Source organism: Arachis duranensis, chromosome 4 (genome assembly GCF_000817695.3).
Source record: "Arachis duranensis cultivar V14167 chromosome 4, aradu.V14167.gnm2.J7QH, whole genome shotgun sequence".
NCBI lineage: Eukaryota > Viridiplantae > Streptophyta > Magnoliopsida > Fabales > Fabaceae > Arachis > Arachis duranensis.
Genome location: NC_029775.3, coordinates 116,214,422 through 116,235,147, shown reverse-complemented (window position 1 = coordinate 116,235,147; position 20,726 = coordinate 116,214,422). Strand labels below are relative to the sequence as shown.

The following is a 20,726-nucleotide window of genomic DNA, read 5'->3' as shown; positions in this document are numbered from 1 at the left end:
AATTAATTAATAATTAAAATTACTACCGATATTTTAAAAATATTTGAAAATTTTCCAATTATATATATTGATCGTTGCAGCTGCAAGTCTTGTCATGCGGTGCAATTAGTGGTAGTGCACTAATGCCCCACTTTGAGAAGTTGAGACTTTTGAGTCACATTGTATAATGTATACACACAAAATATCACGATCGAAATCATTCATCCCTTGAAAGCTGTACCCATAAAGGAACTCTTGGGTGCCCAATTTAGTTAGAAAAATAAATAAATGGAATCGAAGATTATAAATTTATAATTTATAAAGTAAGTTTTAGCATGAGAAGCTATATCGACCATTTAAGGCCCCCCAAAATCAAGGTCAGCATTTTTGAAGAATAAGGCGGAAAGAATACAGTGGTGTTTGCACCTAAAACTTTTCTTTTAAAATTAAATATTAAATTTTAATTTTTTTGATAAGTTTAGACAAATATTTTTAGGCGCTATAGCAATTATTTATGTATAATAGTCATGTTTTAAGATTTTTAAGACGAAATTACTGGATTGTACATTTGTTAAATAAATCCTAAGAGAGATCGTTGCAGCTAAAATAAATGTCTTTCATGATAATGTGAATACAGGTGTACAACTATTAATTATATGCAATATAATTTTTAATAATTTAAATGCAAATATAATTATGACCAAATTCTCTAAAATAAGTAAATTAGTAAAGGAAAGTTATCAGGTGTGTCATTGTCCTTTTTGGAATAGCGATGTTCCTAGCGTTAACAGGTAAAAGGGTTTTTTTTGTCGTTATAAAAAAACTGAAATTACGATAACGTCTTCATTTTTTATTTAGGAAATTACGTGCAGGGTCAACTAGATTGGAATGAGGAGAGAGCAATAGCCAAGTTGGTAACAGACTCAGCTGGATTGGAATGAAGAGAGAGTAATAAGCAAGTTGGTGTTGGGATCGAATGCCCTAGTTAACAAAATTGGGGCTTTCGGTGGTGTCAGAAATAGAAGACGGTGAAGGCTTGAGGGTCGGTAGCAATGCCAACGGAGGGTGCGGCGGGCAGCTTTAGGGTCTCTATTGGATACGGTGGACCATTATTTGAAGAAGGGAATTTCACTTGGATGCATAGAGACCACAGTGGACAAAGTTAGACGGACAAATACTATAACTAAGGTTAGTAATAAAGACACATTACATATAGATGATGTTTATGATTAAGCATATACATGTTTAATAGTTTGCTTGCAATTGGGAATGGTGTATTATGAGGCAGTGATGGTGGTTTATTGAGTATTGGATTGTAGGAGAGGTGGATAATGGTGCTAATGCAGTCGAAAGTATGAATGAGCGAACTACAGTAATGTTGGGAGTGTGCTCGCAACGTGGTCATTAGGAATTGAAATTTGGAAAGGGTTTGAGTGGGAGATTACAAGTGAGACAGCAATATTGTTATTTGTTGCATGTTAAGACTATGTTGAGTTAATGTGAACGAGCGTGAAATTGAAATTACTGGTTTAATGATAGTGTTTGAGGTGTATGGTTGTGAATTGTTCTTGTTTCAGTCAGGTTGCATGAAATAATTACTTGTTGAAATTGAAATTGATGAGATATGTCTGAAAATAAAAATTTCAAGACCTGCTTGGTTTGATCCATTGAGATTAGGTGGTGTGCATGTCAGAGAAAGTGATTCGTAATGAAAGAGGTGCTTGGGTCCTGGATCGAAGGCGCATTTGCAGATGAGGCGGTATTGGAGAGAGTGAGTGAAAGGCTGAGGGACGTTGCCTTCGAAGAGGTATGTGGTAGCAAGGTTTGGTTAAAAGATGTATTTTACAATACTGCAACCCAATGTGAATAGGCAAATAGGTTTATTCATTAAGTTTGGCAATGTGGACTCAACACATGAGTTAATTGTATTTTCAGGAAATAGTACAAGACATGGGAATGGAAGATGATGAGGTTGAAGTAGGGGGAGGACAGCAAAGTATTGAGAATGGAATGGAGGCGGCTGAAGTTGTGACAATAACAGCTGATGATTTTTTGCGAATGGAGTTTAACAATCCTAAGGAAGCTGCTCGTATATATGAAGAGTACAGCCGGGTGAAGGGTTTTGCTGTTCGACAAGGTAAGAAGATAAAAAACAAGAGAGGAGAATTTGTGCAGATAACGTATTTGTGCAATAGAGAAGGTTTTCGGGACAAGAAATGGTTAGAAAAGCAGGATCGCAAAAGAGAGCACAAGGTTGTCACCCGTTGTGGGTGTCCTGCCGAGATGCGGATAAAGCCAAGGATTGGCACGGGAAAGTGGTTTGTGGCACGTTTTGTAGATGAGCATAACCATGATCTTTTGCCTCAAAAGTTTGTGGAGTACTTGCCTGCGCACAGGAAGATTTCGGATGTTGACATAGCGCACATGGATAGCCTGCGACAAGTGGGAATTTCAATCCCGAAAATATACAAGTCAATAGCAGCACAAGCTGGGGGTTTCAACCGCGTATCATTCACCAAGCGAGACATGTACAACGAGGTTAGGCGACAACGATCCTTGCAGAATGGTGATGTGAATGCAGCACTAAGGTTCTTGGAGGTGGCTTCTAGGAGAGATGAGAAGATGTATTAGAGGTATGAGGTAGGGGTTGGTCAACACGTGTGACTTATTCTGGAGTGACGGTCGTAGTCAGGAGGATTTCAGATTATTCGGTGATGTTCTTGCCTTTGATGCTACCTATGGACGAAACGAATACAATCTTTCAGTTGTTGTTTTCTCTGGGGTTAACAATCACAACCAGACTTGTGTTTTTGCAACCGCAATGGTATCAAGTGAAACACAATCTTCGTATGTATGGGTTCTAAGAAAGTTTCTTGAATGTATGGATGGCAGAGCTCCGAAGGCCATAATAACTGACGGGGATAGATCAATGCGAGTAGCTATCCAGGAGGTCTTTCCCGATGCTCATCACAGGCTTTGCGCATGGCACCTACTGAAAAATGCTACTTCCAATGTATGTATGCCGAGGTTCACATCCTTGTTTAGGCACTGCATGCTAGCAGACATAGAGGTGGAGGAGTTTGAGTTGCAGTGGGAAGCGATGGTGAGTGAGTGTGGCGTGAAGGATCATGAGTGGGTGAAGGATTTATACTCGAAGAAATTGCTTTGGGCAACAACTTACATACGTGGAAGGTTCTTTGCTGGCATTAGGACGACTTCCCGATGCGAATCATTGCATGCGAAGCTTGGGCGGTTTGTGGAGAGCAGGTACGGGATTCTTGAATTCATAACCAATTTCCAACGGTGTGTGGAATTCCTCAGAGACAACGAAGATGAGCTCGAGTTTCGATCATCATATGGGACTCCTGTAATCCAAACAGAGTTTCCCGAGTTGGAAAAGTCAGGTGCAATGAATTTCACACGTGAGATTTTTGCAAGATACCGGGAGTCATTGAAGAGGTGTGTGCGTGTTACAGTGTTAGGGTGCATAGAATCGGAAGGCACATGCACATACGTGACTCAGAAATATAGGAGGCCAGAGAAGAGGTGGAACGTGACTCACCATGGAATGTCTGACACTTTTGTATGCACTTGCTTAAGGATGGAATCTTTCGGAATTCCTTGCGTCCAAATACTTGCAATGCTTGTCCGATTAGACATTGGGTCCCTCCCGAAGAGCCTGGTGCTGCAACGATGGTCGAAGGCAGCCAAGGTTGAGATGTCTGGGGTTAATCAAGTCAACGACATGGAAGCGCTTTATCGTAACCGTGTTGGTGCTTTCTTGCAACATTGCAAAAGGTTCGCTCGGGTTGCTTGTCAGAGTAAAGAGAACTTCAAGGTGTACACAGAGAAAGTGGTGGAGGACACACTGAGGCTAGAAATGATGAATGGAGATGCTGGTGATGGTGCAGGGAGTGGTCATGCGGCGCAGGGGGTTAGAGATCCAATTGGTGTTCGCACAAAGGGGACCGGGCGAGCTAATGAACCGTTTGGATCAAGGGCTGTCAAGCGGAGGAAGTGTAGCACATGCCGTTGTTTGCGACATAGACGTACTCATTGTCCCAATGGGCCACGAGTAACAACTTCATATACAGAGCAGAACACCGTGCCAAGTCAGCATATGCCTAATAGAGACCCAACGGTGAGATGGCATAAGCAAAATATTTTTTTAAGCATGTCAATTTGTTTAGAGGGGACGGTCGATGTTAAGCCATGATTTTTAAATGTTGCAGGTGTCATATGCTGGCAATGGAAGCAACAACCGTCGAAGGAGAGTTGGCTAAATTTGGACGTAAAAGAATGATTTATGGTAAGAGTAAGATGCTGTCAAGGAATTGGTACATGTGTGTTGGCAACAGGTAAAGTAATGTCAAAACTGAACTGAATATGTTTAATGTTTCTAAAGAGATGATACCTACAGTGTCAATTAATTTTATTTGAAGATTTTTCTTCTTAATATGAATGAGGTTATTAAATTCGATATGAGGTATCCATGGTGATTACCATTAGCTTGACCCATAGAACAGGGTGTTTCATTTGCAAGTATGTGCAATTTCATAATATAGAATCAACTTGTGTTACGTTACAATCAAAAGTTTTGATTCTCAAAGCAATCCACCTGGATCTGAGAGCAACCCCAAAGGTGATTTTAGAGTCAAGTCATCGCATGAGTACAACAAGCACATGAGAGTACCCATTATTAAATTTCAGAAACATTTTCCATGTACAAACAAGAGACTGGTATAGAATAATTGGGTCACTGTACTTCTCAATTACTATAACCTGAAATTTACCTTGTCCAAATTTATCACAATTGACATTTAGCAGGAGTACATACAAGATGCCACATGCAGCTTAGGTTGAGTTACACAAGTGTTGCAAACCATTAATAAGCATCAGCTTTAAAATCTTCTTTATAAAAAGTGTATAAAGTTTACACTTCAAAATTTCTAACCTGAATTTTAGAATTTTAAATCTTAAATTCGCAACTTAGATTAAAGATTTAAAATAGTACTTAATTTCATTTCAGTTTTGCCACTTTGGATGACTAACAAAATACAATTTAAAAACAATTTTTAGAAACCAGTTTGGATGTTATAAACGAAAAGAAAGACGTTTTTTATACAGATACATCTTAGTCATTTTAACACGTTCAAATATGTACTTCATAAAGAAAACCTACTAATTATAAAAAGTTAGAAATAGCTAGATTTAGAAGGACGATAAAAGACTTAAAGTTCATAGATTACTACCATTTATCTTTTCATTATACAATTATGTGTTGCGTGGATTTGTATCATTGGCCATCCAAGTACCTCAACCTTCGCTATTAACTCAATTCTCATTCTCCTAAAACTCCTTTATGTTGGATATCACTTGTTCAGTTATTTACATTATTCATCTTTCCAACCGTTCTAATTAGAATTGGAATAAATGAATATTGTTTAAATGTAAAATAAGTTAGACATGTACGTAAACCGCTACATTCCGTTTTCGATAAAAGCGGCAAGGCACAAATATAATCGGCAGGAAAGTTGAGAGGTTCACTTCTCCTTCGTAGCTGAAATCGAGTGTAAGAATTTCACCTAAAACCGTGAAGTTAGAAAATTAATTTATGAGGTCACCACGCGATTTTGAAAGGATGATATCGCCAACTCAGTTGGAAATCTTCATATTGTCAGTAACTATTTAAATTACCTGTGCGAATAAGAAGACAATATAAGGAGGCAACACTTCATAAGTTTTTCGCATAACTACACCCTACACATGGATTCACGGTCACACAACTAAAATAAGGCCAATCACCCAAGGCATGACTGGACTTGTTTTAGTTGCTACACGAGCAGTTGATCCCCTACGTAAAACTTAACAAAGATTATAAGACAGACATCAGTTGATTTCCACTACACTATTGACATAAACACAGGATATAGGTTCTAGCATGTGCTAAACCTTACCCAACACACATAACAAGGTGGTGCAAAAGGCCCTTGAATCCACTGCCAAAAGGAGCAACAAGTTAGTGTCATCATCTTCTGCTCAAACGACCCACATAGACTTAGTGCCACAAATACTTAACATGACTTCTTCCGAGAAAAGCATAATTGACAAAAAACATATATCTGCTCTGATTAGTTGAAGGAAATGACGTCCATCTAGTTCATTTGCGAGTGAACATCTATAGATCCTCCTTCTTCGTTCCCAATGGACTGAATTATCTTGATCGCTGCTTTCATCCTAACAGTATCGGTATCGACCTGCATGGAGTCGAAACATAAACTTTGTTACGTTCCTAACAACAATAACTCCTTCCTGGTACAAAAACAGAAAGGAAACATTCTGCAAAGTATGACCATCATACCAATGGATTGAATATCCTCGGACTGAATCCACCTTCGTGCAGGATCCAATAAAGACACTAAACTGCAGTGTCCACCCTGCAACCAGGAAACCAATCGGAGACAACGGAATAATCCATTCGCAACAACTCGGGTTAAAATCAAATTTAGCAACAAAACAAAAATGTGGAAGCAAAGTTTACGCATCCGACATCAGTACTATCCGGGTGAGTTGGTGTGTAATGGGATAAGCTACATACCCGTCAACATCAGTCGGAAGACTTGCTGGGTAGTGGAACTTGCCCCAAGTTGCAGGATTTGGGTTCCCATGCCTAAAGTTAACCAGGTTCCGATTCAACATGAACAACTTCCCCAACATGCGACACTACATTCGCGATTTTTTTGAAATTGGGTCATCACGCATGTTGTCCATGTCAATGTTTGCACCGTTCAACAAGAACGCAAATAAATGTGAATCACAATATATTAAAGCCAGATCCAATCTACGTCTATATATATAACATAGTTTTCAGTTACAACTATACTCACAATGCGAGTCATGTTGGCCTCTCTTCTAATAATGCTTTCAGGGGTTTTGTTGACGTCAAATGCATACAACCTTGATTCCTTGACATCAAGCATCATCAGATACCACACATCTGCTGGCTCCCAGATAGGAACAAATACCTACAATGCAGACGATATTAAGAGTCTACAGATTTCAACACTAGACCTCAGTACTTAATTATTACAAAGAGACATATCTCACATAGTGGAGATTATTCGTTTCTGGCATCCAGGGCAGTGTATACCCAACCTGTAGCCGATCCACAGTAGCACCGCTGAGGACCTCGTCAGCGAAGTTAGACGGAAAGTACCATGTATGGGGTGCCATCAGCTTTGAAGAAACCATAGACCCAATCATGGAGGCAGTGTTGATAAGCTGAACGTGGAAACATGTAATCGATTAGCCGTGCGTACAATCTAGTTTATGAAAATATTTGTAACCTGTTAACCCATTGGATCAATTATTTTATGCTTGAAGTGTAACTATCATACGGTGTCGAAGAGAGAACAATGGAATTGTATGTTTAACTCAATAATGTTGTTTAAACGCTGCTTTAGGATTCCTGTCACGTATATTCGTACGGTAACAAAATTTATATAAAGTCAAAAGATTTTTTATCTGTATGATATGGTTGGTGAATAATTATTTTGTAGTGTCAATGTTTATTATGTATGAAATGGTAGGTGAGAATAAACAATAAATATGAAATATGTGTCATGCATGTTTCGTTAGGGTATAAATTAGATGGATTAATAAGAAATTTGGCAAACTACATAAACACAAAAGCACATGTCAAAACATAGAAATACAACTGAGCTTACATACTCCAAACAACCCAAAACACAAATTTAATAATAAATTAGAGTTTTAAAAAATATTAAAAAATATCCCTTACATAAACGCTTATATTCTAATAAAAATTGTTGTAATCCTTGTAAATGATTTTATTGCTCCTTAGCAAAGAAATTAATATTTTTTTCTATATTAACAAGGAAGAAAACGTAATAATCAACTAAATAAAAAAGGTTAAATGTTTAATTTGGTTATTATTTTTGTAAATCGTAAAAATAAAAAACTTTATTCACCCATTATGGTGAAAAATGACACTCAACCACCTTACATTTGTCCTCTAAAGCTATATATGGGAAATTTAGCTATGTATAATTCACAACTTCCTCTCACTAATTCCATTTGCCTCTATTTTTGTAAAATCCGTTGTAAAAATGTTTATTAACATAATTTCAGTAATTAAGTAATTTTAATTGCATTTCAATTCATTTGGATACATTGCCCTTTATCTTAGCCTTTTTAAATATCTTAATTTTTAGCCAACTTGGATTGCTAATTTATTGTTTAAGCTTTGATTTTATTGCCAAAACTAATCATTATTTTCGGTTTCTTATTTATATTGAAATGTAGAACTGTATGAAACATAAAAACATATTATTTGGTCAAAATTTATGCATAATTTTCAAGTCATGTTTAATTAGTGTAACATCATAAAATATAATTAACTAATTTCGTAATTATAATTTGTTCTAGACATTTATTAAATAATAAATATATTAAAAACACGCTACATATATTACTCTTAATGTATTAGTTCGTGCGTAATAGATAAGTAAACATGCAAGCTATGTATTGCTTTAGCTCCCCGATTATGTACAGTAAAACATTCGAATCCTAATTAAATATTTATCTACATTTGTATTTGGCATGGCTAAAAGATACCGAAAAATAAAAAGGTTAAAAATTCCAATCTACTTCATTATTTCATTCCATAATTCAAAGTTGACGTGTTTCTATTTGCTTCCACACACCCGTCACCCATTCAATTGCAAGTTTACATAATTTCATTAGCTCCCAACCACCCATCCCATCCCCCTAGCTGGTCCTTCAAGCAAACTCACATCACTCATAATGGTTGGGTCCACCGCCTTCTACAGAATCCGATTCCCTTTTATAATTCCGTCACAGCTCACTTGATGACAACTGCGACCTTTACCTCTCATACTAAGATTCCTCCCTTACATTCCCACTCCCTTACAATCCCACAACTGAAAAAACCTTAAAGCCTATATATAATCTCATTCCTTCCATTCTATCCACCTTGAACTATATCTAATAACACTTGAAAACATAATATCATGCAGGCAACTCCAGTTCACACTCATTATTGTGTTTTCGTGGGATGGGTTCCTGGGGTCTACACTTCCATGGACAACGTTGGCCTTCAAATACAAGACTTTGATGATACTCGCTGGCTGCCTTACAGCACACGGGAGGAGGCCGAGGAGGCATATCATGCTTCCGTTGGTGGTGGTGACCCACACAACGGAAGAAGACTGGTACTGAGTAGAAAAGTTCGGGCACCAATGCAGCCACCGTCAGTACGGGCTAAGGAGCGACTAGCTATCCATGCATTACGCACTCGATTCCTGCAGCTACTGCACCGGAATAACGATAACCAACCCCGTAAGTATGCTATCACTCATCCATCAAATTTCGTCTACAGCAACATAACTCATCACTATTTTCTGTCCGCTCATTTCTGCTTACGTGCAGCCCACCATCTTGTTCCACCTAAGCCACAGCGCTGGGAAGTTATCTCCGTCAGCATGACAAAGATTCTGAAGAAGGCCTGCACCAGAGTAAACATAATGGAACCCATCTATCGCTCCATGACGGATACCACACAACATGGTCGCCTACTTCACCGTCATCTAGTCGCGGTCGTCCCTCTTGGGAGCTCCGAGGCAATTGTTTCTGAAGGCCGATTCGCATACGATGCCGCAGTTAGCAAGGAAGACTGTGCTCGCCTCTGCATCTGCCACCTATGCCGGGCTGTGGATGGTTACGTATACGATTACAACTTTGATCTTGCACTTCGGTGGAAAGAAAGATACCTTGATCTGGCTCGTCAGTTGGAAGCTACCCAGACCAGATTAGAGGAAGTCGAACGTTACAAGGATGCGTTACGCAATGCCCTTTATAATTCCGGCAGAAGAGCTAAATCCTCACAATAAGCAAAACATCCCCTGCACAAAGATCCTATTGCGTAGGTAGCATTACTGGTGGGGTTCGGGTTCTTCTACAAGTCATGATTCCCTGTCATAAGTGGTTCATTGCCAATCCATTCTATTTCCATTTTTCTCTTCGTACTGATTGTTGTAAGAGACTCGTAAACACTGTACCAATTGTCAATGATGTTAGCAACTGAACCTGGTGTCCTAACGCCTTATTCATTAAATCTTTTCATCAAATTTTGGCTGCATTCTCACCAGTGTCTTAATAATTATTGAAGGGGACGCACAAGGTATGGATGTGGAAGAAAAGTCATATGTTTAGAAAAATACTCACCCATAAAATCTACCATTTCCAAAATCGTTAATTATGGAAATTTACATCTAATTCCATAATTCTAGCTACAATAGCACTCAACGAAATTTACAAAACTTTAAATTTCAATCCACAATGTAAGTTTTTTTGCTATCACAGTCAACATCCGAATAAGAACTAGTCACCTTTGATTACGACAAATTGTTACAGTAACATGTTTTTAAACAATTTTTTTTCAAACATGAATTCTCACTTCACTACTCAGCAAAAATGCAACAAAGCTAGCTGCAGAGAATTCAATAGTCACAAATCTCCGATTTTGGAATTCATATTCAGAATATAAAATTGCAGAATTAGTGTCTACAACAGCAAAAACTTCAAAATTAACAAGGTATTCAGAAATCACAGCAAAAGTTCACATCAAAGGAGAAGAAGGAGACTCATCAAATTTCATTTACAAATTCCTACCTTAACAATAACAATAGGATTCAACAGAAAGTGTAGCTCAAGCAGAAATTCAAATCTCAAACCCGAAAATTCAGATTTATCCGTCAGCTCCACTTTTTACGGCAAATACAGAACAAGCCAAAATTCCAATCAATCCAGTATTTCAATCAACAATACAGGGTTTTGCAATTCGGAACAAGACAACACAAGCTATTCACCAAGTAGAAGATTCAGAGGCATATTTGGAATTACCTACCGCGATTTGGATTGACAGTGTCGAGGTGGATGTAAGAGCAGTGGAGGACACCAATTTTGGGCAACGGTAATGGGACTCGAAGCGGCGTGGTCGCGATGTAGAGGGTGAAGTTCGCGGATTCAGCACCGACAGAGGAAAGGGTACCGCAACCACCACCAAAACCACCACATCTGATCTCTCACGCGGTGCCAACGACGCTACAACCTAGACAGAGGAGGCGGCACGGAGGGGGAAGAAGGAACACATTAACGTTGCTTGAAGCGAAGCCTTCCGAGACGAACGCCGTGGCGGTTTCAAGTCGGTCATGGTCTGTTTCTACAATTGTGGACAACCCACCACCACTAATGGCGGCAGTGTTTCCTTGGGAGCGCGACAATGGGATCACACCAGAGAAAAAGTAGGATTTGAACAATTCCCAAACATTTGTACTCACAAATATTTTTATCTAATTTTTACTGGCAACATTTTTTTCCATGCCACTATGTTTTTTTATCCCAACAAAAACTACTCCATTGTAACATTCCCATAAAAAAAAAAAACAAAAAACTCCCTATGCTAAGTCCATCTTATTGAGCCCATAGCTCAAGTGAATGTCAGCTCGGCTCAGTTTTCTAATTCCAACTAAAGCAATCACTTCAATTTGGCTGACTTGTCATAGCTTTGACCACAAAGCTGGCGTTCAGCCTTTTGAACTATGCACAACAATACTACCAGTTTCCAAGAGTATCGTGAACCTCTTTTGCTGCTTTTTCACAATGCATTTTTTACACTGCATCAACGCCATCACCTTTATCTATATTAAATTTAGACGGATCAATTTATTGGAATTGAAAAGTTCCAGATTCGTACGGTAGTACACCTGATAACCTTCCATTAGTAAATTAGTAAATTGAGAAAAAAAATTCATTATTATTAAATTTATAATTTTATTGTACGTGAATTTTATTATTTTAATTAAGGATTTAATTTTAATGTACTGTGAGAGTAAAATAATTTTATATATACTGCATTTAATTACATAATATCACACTAGTAAAAATAATTCTTCTATATTAACTACGTCAATAGTTATCCAAAAGAATGATATAGTTACACAATTGTATATATATTGTAAATGCATAAAAATTAAACTCTTTAATCAAAACTAAATTGTCATTTAATTTCATTTTTTACCAATTTCTTTCGAAGAGTAAAGAGGACACCGGATTCGATGGTTCAGAATGTTTGGATCATTAAATAGTCTCATAACAAAACATGTTTTTTAAGTTTTTTAATAACCGTTAAATAGTTTTTATTTAATTTTAATTACAAATTAATCTTTTATATATTATTTAATTATAAAATTTATTTTTCATTTTATAAATTATTATTTTTTCATTCATCTATTATGTTTATTGATAATCAAAAATAAAAATAATAACGAATTAAATCTTCCATTATTAATCGTAATAAATATTTTGACAATATTAATCAATTAGAATTTAATCATTAATCCGTTACATCCGTCTAGGTTTGTGAAATCACATGTTTGTTAAATAATCAATCGATTGGATGCACAAAACAATCGATCAAATTTATAGTTTTTCCAAAATTCAATCGATTGAAATCCATACACAATCATTAAATTTTGAAAGGCATCTAATTTTTTTTTTATTCACTGAATTGTTCATATTATTCAATTTATTGAAGTCTTTAAAATAATATGAAGTCTCAATCTGATACAACCCCTTACTAAACCTTGTGATCAATAATGTTAAAAAGAACCCAGATTTTTTTACTATGTATGAAGTACCATCCCATTTTCATCTTGCGAATTATTGACGATGATAAAATTAGAATATTCAAGCCTAAAAAAAAAGAACTGTCTTTCTTTTAATAAGTCAAACCTCAAACGAGGCCTTTGCCATTGCCCATTATGCATGCATAGCCTCAGTATGAATCAAGGCATTCTACTGGGTAGTGAACGCATGTGAAAATATTTTGGAGCTAACTGATTTAAAGTAGGTTTTGTCAAGTGAATCATCTGCATGCTCAAAAATTAAACATCATCATTAAACAAGTTTTCTAAAACAAAAGAATAAAATTAATATTATTCAAAGCAAAACATTATCCAAAATATATTAAACATTATTCAAATCTTTAATCAATTAAACATACTTAATATTATAACTTAAAGTAAAACTAATAAATATTTTAAATATAAGCACAAAAATAACGTTTTAAATTCAATTATTTATTTAAAGCTAAAAGTTTATCGGATAAACCTGTTCTCGCCCCGCCAAAACTCGTAAATTATTAGGAAGGGCTGGTTATGCGAGTTTTTTTAGAGTAAACTACCATTTCTACCCATAAAAGTTGAAAACGCTGACATATCTACCCATAGAAGATAAAAATTACCATTTGTACCCATAAAAATTAATTTTCGCAGGCAAAATTACCCAAACTCTAAATAATTACATAAAATCCCCAAACTACCCCCTTCTCTTCTCTCAAGTACGCACCGACCCTCACTCACTATCTGCAGCACCTAAACCACCACTGTCGTAGCATTATCTCCCTTCCTACTCTCTCTCTCTCACTCACTCACTTTTCTTCTCTCACTTCTTGAACATCAACATAACCCAACTACTATCCTCTTCAAAATCACAAAATAGAACAAACTCAGATCAAATTGAAGAATAGAACATGCATAGATTCAAAATAAAACCCTAATTTCTTAGAACCTTCACAAAAATTTGTCAATTTCTCATATTCAAGATCACTATTTTCGTTACAAATAACACAGAACATTAATTCGATTTTGGTGACGCTGGGAGGAGATGACGAAAATGCATCGCTAGGAGAAGAGAGCAGCGACACCGAGAGAAGGAGAAGACGAAGATATGACATTTGAAAAATGAAGGAACTCAACATTGAAGAAGTTGTGGTTGCAGAAAATAGAGACTCAAAATTGCTACTTCTTGAAGCCAAAAACCTCCCGAAGAAGAAGAAGAAGAAGAAGAGGAGGAGGAGGAGGAGGGGAGGAGAAGATGGAGCTCGCAACGGCAAAAGGAGGAATCACCATTAATGCACAGAGGAGAGAGAAAAACGACAGATAAGAGAGAGACATCAATAGGAAAAGAAAAGAGAGAGAGTGTGGAAAGGAGAAGGTGCTGCAGATAGTGAGTGAGGGTGGGTGCGTGCGTGAGAGAAGAGAAGGGGGTAGTTTGTAGATTTTATGTAATTATTTAGGGTTTTGATAATTTTGCTTGCGAAAATCAATTTTTATGAGTACAAATGGTAATTTTTATCTTTTATGGATAGATATGTCAACATATTCAACTTTTATGGGTAAAAATGATAATTTACTTTTTTTTATTATAATAGTCTCAAATTTTTAACTTTTCTCATTTTTTTTAATGAGTTACGCAAGCTAATCCAACAGATTTTGTCCCGTTTGCCAACCTTTAATCATGGAGCGGGGGTGCTTAAATCCAAAAAAAGATAGTACCAAAGTTGGCGATATATAGACTTGAAATAAATTAATTGTACAAAGAGAAAAAAAAAAGGGAGAAATTATTAAATCAACATCAAGAAATATAATAATGTGATATCTATGGAGTTTTCCACATAAAAACCAGCTCAGAAAGTTGCTTTGTTGAGGATCCATTTTCTCCTAGGGCTTTGGAAGCTGCATCCTTGAGTTCTTTCACTCGGTAACTAAGCTTCTTCCCTTCCTCACCTTCCATCAACTTCTCCACAACCCTAGTTATTTCTTCATTTTCCACCAACCCATTCTCACCGATTTTTGGTCTTGTTGCCACCTTGAAATCTTCAGTAATCAAAACCGCATTCATCTTTTGCTCCGCACAAAGTGGCAATGCGATCATCGGTACTCCATTAACTATACTCTCGAGTATAGAATTCCAACCACAGTGAGTCAAGAATCCCCCAATAGATTTATGGGCCAATATTTGGGCCTGTGGAGCCCAAAATGGCACTACAAGGCCCATTCCTCTAGTCCTCTCTACAAATCCTTCGGGCAAGAAATCAAGATGGTTGTCTTGCGCATTAATATCATTGAAAAAGGTACTATTTGCTAAGTTGTCAGGACGTTTGACAACCCACAAAAATCTTTGCTTACTATTCTCTAGTCCAATAGCAAGCTCATGAGTTTGAGCACTAGATATGGTTTCCCAGCTACCAAGACATACAAATAAAACACTGCCACGTGGCTGATCATCCAACCATGTTAAATATTTGTCGGCAGTCCCATTAGTTTGGTCTACGTTCACCATCGGTCCAACTGAGTAAACCGGAATCATGTCCGGTTCACCCTTTTGCAGTTCCTTAAAGGTTTTCGGTTCAAGTTCTGGAAAGCTGTTACTGATGATTCCTTGGGTCATCTTGAACCGGTTCGATAGGTGAAGAATGTAATTGTAGGCTTCATTATTTCTCTCCTGAATCGGCACTAACAAATCTTTTCCATGAACTGGTACGCATCCGGGAATCTGAACTGGTTCAGTGAGATCCTTTAAGTTGCCCTGGACCGTTTGGTCCAAGTAGGGAAGGTGTAAAAGTAAGGACAAAGCCATCGCGGATGAGGTGAAGAAAATGTAAGAAGGGATGTGAAGCTCGGAGGCGATATCAATGGCATCTAAGCCAAAGGAGTCGATGATGAAGGCGGCAAGACGGTGGTGGGTGGAGGAGAGGGAGAGGAGGGTGCGGCGGAAGGAAGGGAGGGAGCGGAGGACGGTGAGAGCGACACCAAGCTCTGGGTTGGTGATTGAAGGGAGGTCAGAGAGGGAGACTGAGGGGAGGAAGGTGTGTGAGATGGCAGTGGGGAGGGAGCGGAGGACGGTGGTTTGTGCGGTGGAGGGAGGGTCGCTGGAGGGGATGATGATGGTGACAGTTAGATTATTATGGCGGATGAGTCTCTTGGCGAATTCTAGCATTGGGATGAGGTGTCCCATGCCAGGACTTGGCATCATAGCCACTACACAAGATGCTTCTTGTTCTTGCATCTTCTATAATTCTAAGTTGGGTGGAGGTTATTATTTCTTTCTTTATTTATTTGCTTAAATAGTTTCTAAGAAGAACCAATGATGTCCCCAGTTCAACGTAAGTTAGCGTCATTGGATCAATAATTGTTGTCTTGATACAATAATAACATGTGGGATCCATTGGATTATAAGGTGAAATGATCCTAGGTCGCTTTTTATTTTTGTTATGGAGTTAGAAATGGTGTAGAACGTCAATATAGAGTACATGAGTGCAATATATGAGTGTGGTGTCAACAGAATTTAAATCGGACGGTCTAAATTCAAGGTAGGTAATTGAACGGTCCGATTAGAGAAACACAAATCCAACCATCCAATTTATGTATTGCAAGCCAAATGTCGCGCATGCAGCTTCCTAGCAGCGGTGTCCCTCCATGCCTATCTCCCCTTCAATCCCCACTCTCCTTTAGAAGTCACTTTCCTTTCCTGCAACTCAATTTTCACCATTTTCTCTCTTTTTCTTCGTCTTTCTTATCATAAATTTTTGCTTCTTCTACTGGAAAAAAATATATTACATTACAAAAAAAAGAAAATATAAAGATGTTGATCGTCATATGAATTACATATTATCAATTATTTCTATCATTTTAATTATGTAAGTTAATTTTTTAATTTTTTATTTTAAAATTTATGTTATTATTATTGCAGATTTATTATTATTAGAAGTTCAGGAATGTATATTTAAAGATTAGTTAAAAATATAAATATTTAGATTTAGTTAGTTGTAATGAATAATAATGTTTAATTAGATTAATATGATTAGTTAGTAAAAAATATATGTTTAGATCTTGTAATAATTTTGGAGATTATATGTTTAGTTACGTTTAGTCTAATTATTTGTAATAATTTTGGGAATTATGGTTAAGAATTAGATTTTGTGTAATATATGATATATATTATTGATATATTTTATTACGGTAATAATTAGTTATTTATTGTTAGATATTTAAATTGATATAAATATATTATTGTAGTTGATGATTTAATAAGTGAAATATCATTAGTTAAATAAGAATTGGATTTATTTAATTATTAGTTGTTATTAATAGTTAGTTAGTAATTATAATTATTGGTGATCTAGAAATTATTATTATCCGTTCAACTATAAATATATAAATAAATAATTATGTAACAAAAATTTTATTCAAATATTTATGCAACAGTATGTTGGAGTTAGATTAAATAATTAGTATTATTAATATTTATTAATATTCTTGATGTAAATATTTGAATTAGCATTATTATAATAAATTAATTAGCTACTATTATTAGGGATTAGTTCGATCAAAATGTTTTTAATAATGATAGTTAAATAATTAGTAAGTTAGCTGTTTCTATATATGGGCATGTATGTTAGTTACTAAATTAGCATTAGTCGAATAAATTAGTTATTATTATTAGAGAATTATAAACTTTTAGTATTGAATTAGGGTTTACTATTAATTTAGTAATTTACTAATAATTTGTGATGTTTTTGTAGAGTTTACGAAATTTAACATGTAATCATCTATTGTCTCCGGATAGATACAATCATGTTGTGGAGGAGCATTTACGTTTTACTAATTTTTATTATGTTTCTCAAATTGGAATAGTTCAGCGCCATAAATCACTAATAAATGCTCTTGTAGAGAGGTGGTATCTCGATACACACATTTTTCACCTTTCAGTTGGTGAGTATGTTGTGACATTAGAAGATGTGACTTTGATTCTCGGTCTTCCGACAAACGGTATGCCGGTGACAAGAGTGACTATGAGTAGTCAAGAAGTCTTAGAGGCTGAGTGGTTGCACCATTTTAGAGTCCCACTGACTTTTTCTTAGCCAACCATGCTTTTCGATAGCTGGTGGTGTAATTGAACTTTGACTGTACTTTCGCAATAACTGATTTTACCTTTATCGAGGGGTCAGCCTCAACCTACGGCTTTATCGATTCTGCAATAGTGTTCGAATCCAGCTTCGAATGATCCTGAGAAATGGTTGCTTTGGTGCAAGTGTGACTACCATTATACCTCCTTATAACCCAACAGTACTTTCTGCTGATCATGCTAACCCTGATAAGCCAATCACAACCTGATCCATACTGCGTACACTTGACATAAAAAGTCAGTGGCTCCGACTCATACACTCTGTAGTCTACACCGTTTCGAATAGTATAATCTTTCATCGCCATAATAACAGCTTCCCTGTAACTGAATTCCATTCCCACGGCAAATTCACCATCTGCGACAATAGAAATTTCTGCCACAAAAATAGTCGTACCTTAAAAATTTTATAAACAAATATTTAATAACTAAAATTAAAAGTCAAATCTATCTATAACTTGTAAATCAATCGTACCAAATATTTCATACTAACATAAATAAATTTTCATATGTCAAATCGATATCTACCATATTAATTTATAGTTTAATATTAATATAAAAAATCATTACTCACTACAATTATATTAATAGAAATAAATTTTACATCAAGTAATTATCTTAATTTTACATCACGTACCTGCATTCATATATTCAGAAAATTTCGGAGTATGCATGGCATCCAAATCCAACGCTCGCATGAAAGATGGTTCCTCAAATGGATGGTCGTTTGCCAATGCATTTGCTACGTCTGTCATATTTGCCTCCACAGTGCCGTCACCTTGAACTTCGTTTCCCTCTAGACCAACAACTTCGTAATTGCTTTCAAACTCTTCTTCACTGTCACTATTGTAATCTTCCCGTTCGATATTTCGGTCGGCCTCAGATTGCTCAAACTCAATATACAACTCAATGAACAACATCAAAGCGCGACTTTTCATATACACTGAAAATATCTCTTGCATGCTCGCTTCATCAGTTATATATTTGGTTTGAAATTGAACGAATCCACCAAATACCAGTATAGAATACATGTATAAAATGCATGATATTTTTCTTGACACCTCAAAATCTATCTTCTCACAAATCACACATTTTAGTTCCTCAAATGAGATTATGAATGGAATAACAATATTTAATAAATTTTCATAGACAAATTTCACTCCTTCAGATGCTTGTAACAAAATCTGACCAAAGTAATATATTCTTAACATGATTCTATCATCCATATTTCTCACTCAAATTACTATAAACTCCACTATAAGTTTTTTAACACTCAACTGAAATAATAGAGACACACCTCAAGGAAGAAGAAGAACAGCTTAAAAGAGAAGAAGAGATTTAGAAACTCAAATGGCGCGCGCGCGCACACGCATACACACATATATATATACACTTATAAACATAAAGAATCATACCACCCGATTTCTATTTGTCCGTTGAAATATTTTATATTATACTAAAATCAGACGGATCGATTTGCATTTCGCGAAATAAAAAATATTTAATTCTACTGAAATCGAGCGGTCTGATTACAATGTCTAAAATTCAAAATTTTTTCCACACAAATTGAACCGATTTGTGACCCCAAAATTTCATAACAAAAAAATTGGACAGTCCGATTTCTCTTTTTTAAACTTGAAATAAAACTGCCCCACATACATGTATTGCACTCTCATATCCATAACGAAGCATAACACACATTAGTTTTCAATATAAAAAAATGAGCCAATCTACATACAGTTATTTTTTATGTGACATAATTACATGTAAATTTAAAAATAAAATAAAAATAATATTATCGAGACAAAGTTATAATGTTGGAGTTAATTTATGCTACATTTAAATCAAATCCCACAAGCAGGTTTCTCGTGTATAAAACTTCCTAATACAGTATATATTATTTTAAGTTTCTTTTTTTGAAATAAATTTTGTTTATAAATATAAAAATTGGTAAAAAGTCAATGTGTTGTAAATATATTTATGTGAATTTGTTTAATTAAAAATTATTAGATAATTTAATATATTTAATTAAATTATTAATTGATGACTTTCAACTTTTAATTTTACTAGACCGTTAAAATGGGCTAAATTCATCGGGTTAATCTGTTTATCCATTTAAATGGATGGATTTTTTTTTTTAAATTAAGTCCGTTTAAATTTTGGATTAAATGGGCTGAGCCCGATTAACCCATAAAAAATAACGGGTTAAACGGGCTAGTCCGCGGGCTAAACGGATGGTCTGTTTATTTTTTTTAAAAAGTAGTACTTTTAGTTAATATTTTTTCCGATCCAACCCATCAACTAAATATATATATATAGCTCATCTGGTTGACCATAAACGATTTAGACTAAAAAATTCTAACCCACAAATAAAACATATTTAAACAGATCAACTCATTTAACCTACAGACTTAACAAAACTGTCCTAAATTTTACATTGAAAAGAACAACACATGATGTTCAACCTAAAACTTACATTAGATTTAAGGTGGAAATTTAAGTGCAGTTAATTTTACGCAAAATTGATACTTAAAAATTGTTAAATAATTTGATTAATTTAACTAAATTTTTATGCTCTTAAATATTAATTTTATGTAAAATCGACTTCACTTAAATTTTCATTTAAATTTAATTAGGAGGGACACTGAGTGTCGGTCGTTTTTATGTGGGAGCATAAGATCGCACGTCTTTCTTATTTTCATATTGAGGTTATTATATTGCCAAAGTATTTGTTTGACGTAGTATTGCAACATGTAAAGTATGGTAGGGTTTAGATTCTATTTTAACTTTTTTTACAAGTTGATAATTTTTTAAAATTTTATTTTATTTTATTTATAAATTAAAAAATATTTTAATTTTAATTTTATTTATATTTTAAAATTTTTAATTTTACTCTATCC

General features: G+C 35.5%; 2 protein-coding genes across 2 annotated transcripts; one reads left to right on the top strand and one right to left on the bottom strand.

Moving 5' to 3' along the window:
• The first annotated feature begins 1,687 nt into the window (after positions 1-1,687).
• Positions 1,688-4,262, top strand: LOC107486709 (protein FAR1-RELATED SEQUENCE 7-like). The gene is made up of 4 exons (XM_021141706.2): positions 1,688-1,786; positions 1,915-2,567; positions 2,668-4,120; positions 4,212-4,262. Exons 1-4 carry the CDS (start codon positions 1,688-1,690, stop codon positions 4,260-4,262), a joined length of 2,256 nt encoding a protein of 751 aa, XP_020997365.2.
• A 10,149-nt stretch (positions 4,263-14,411) lies between these two features.
• LOC107486713 (UDP-glycosyltransferase 72B1) lies at positions 14,412-15,968 on the bottom strand. The gene has a single exon (XM_016107275.3). The coding sequence runs from the start codon at positions 15,928-15,930 to the stop codon at positions 14,521-14,523; it is 1,410 nt and encodes a 469-aa protein (XP_015962761.1). The 5' UTR covers positions 15,931-15,968; the 3' UTR covers positions 14,412-14,520.
• Between the last annotated feature and the right edge of the window lie 4,758 nt (positions 15,969-20,726).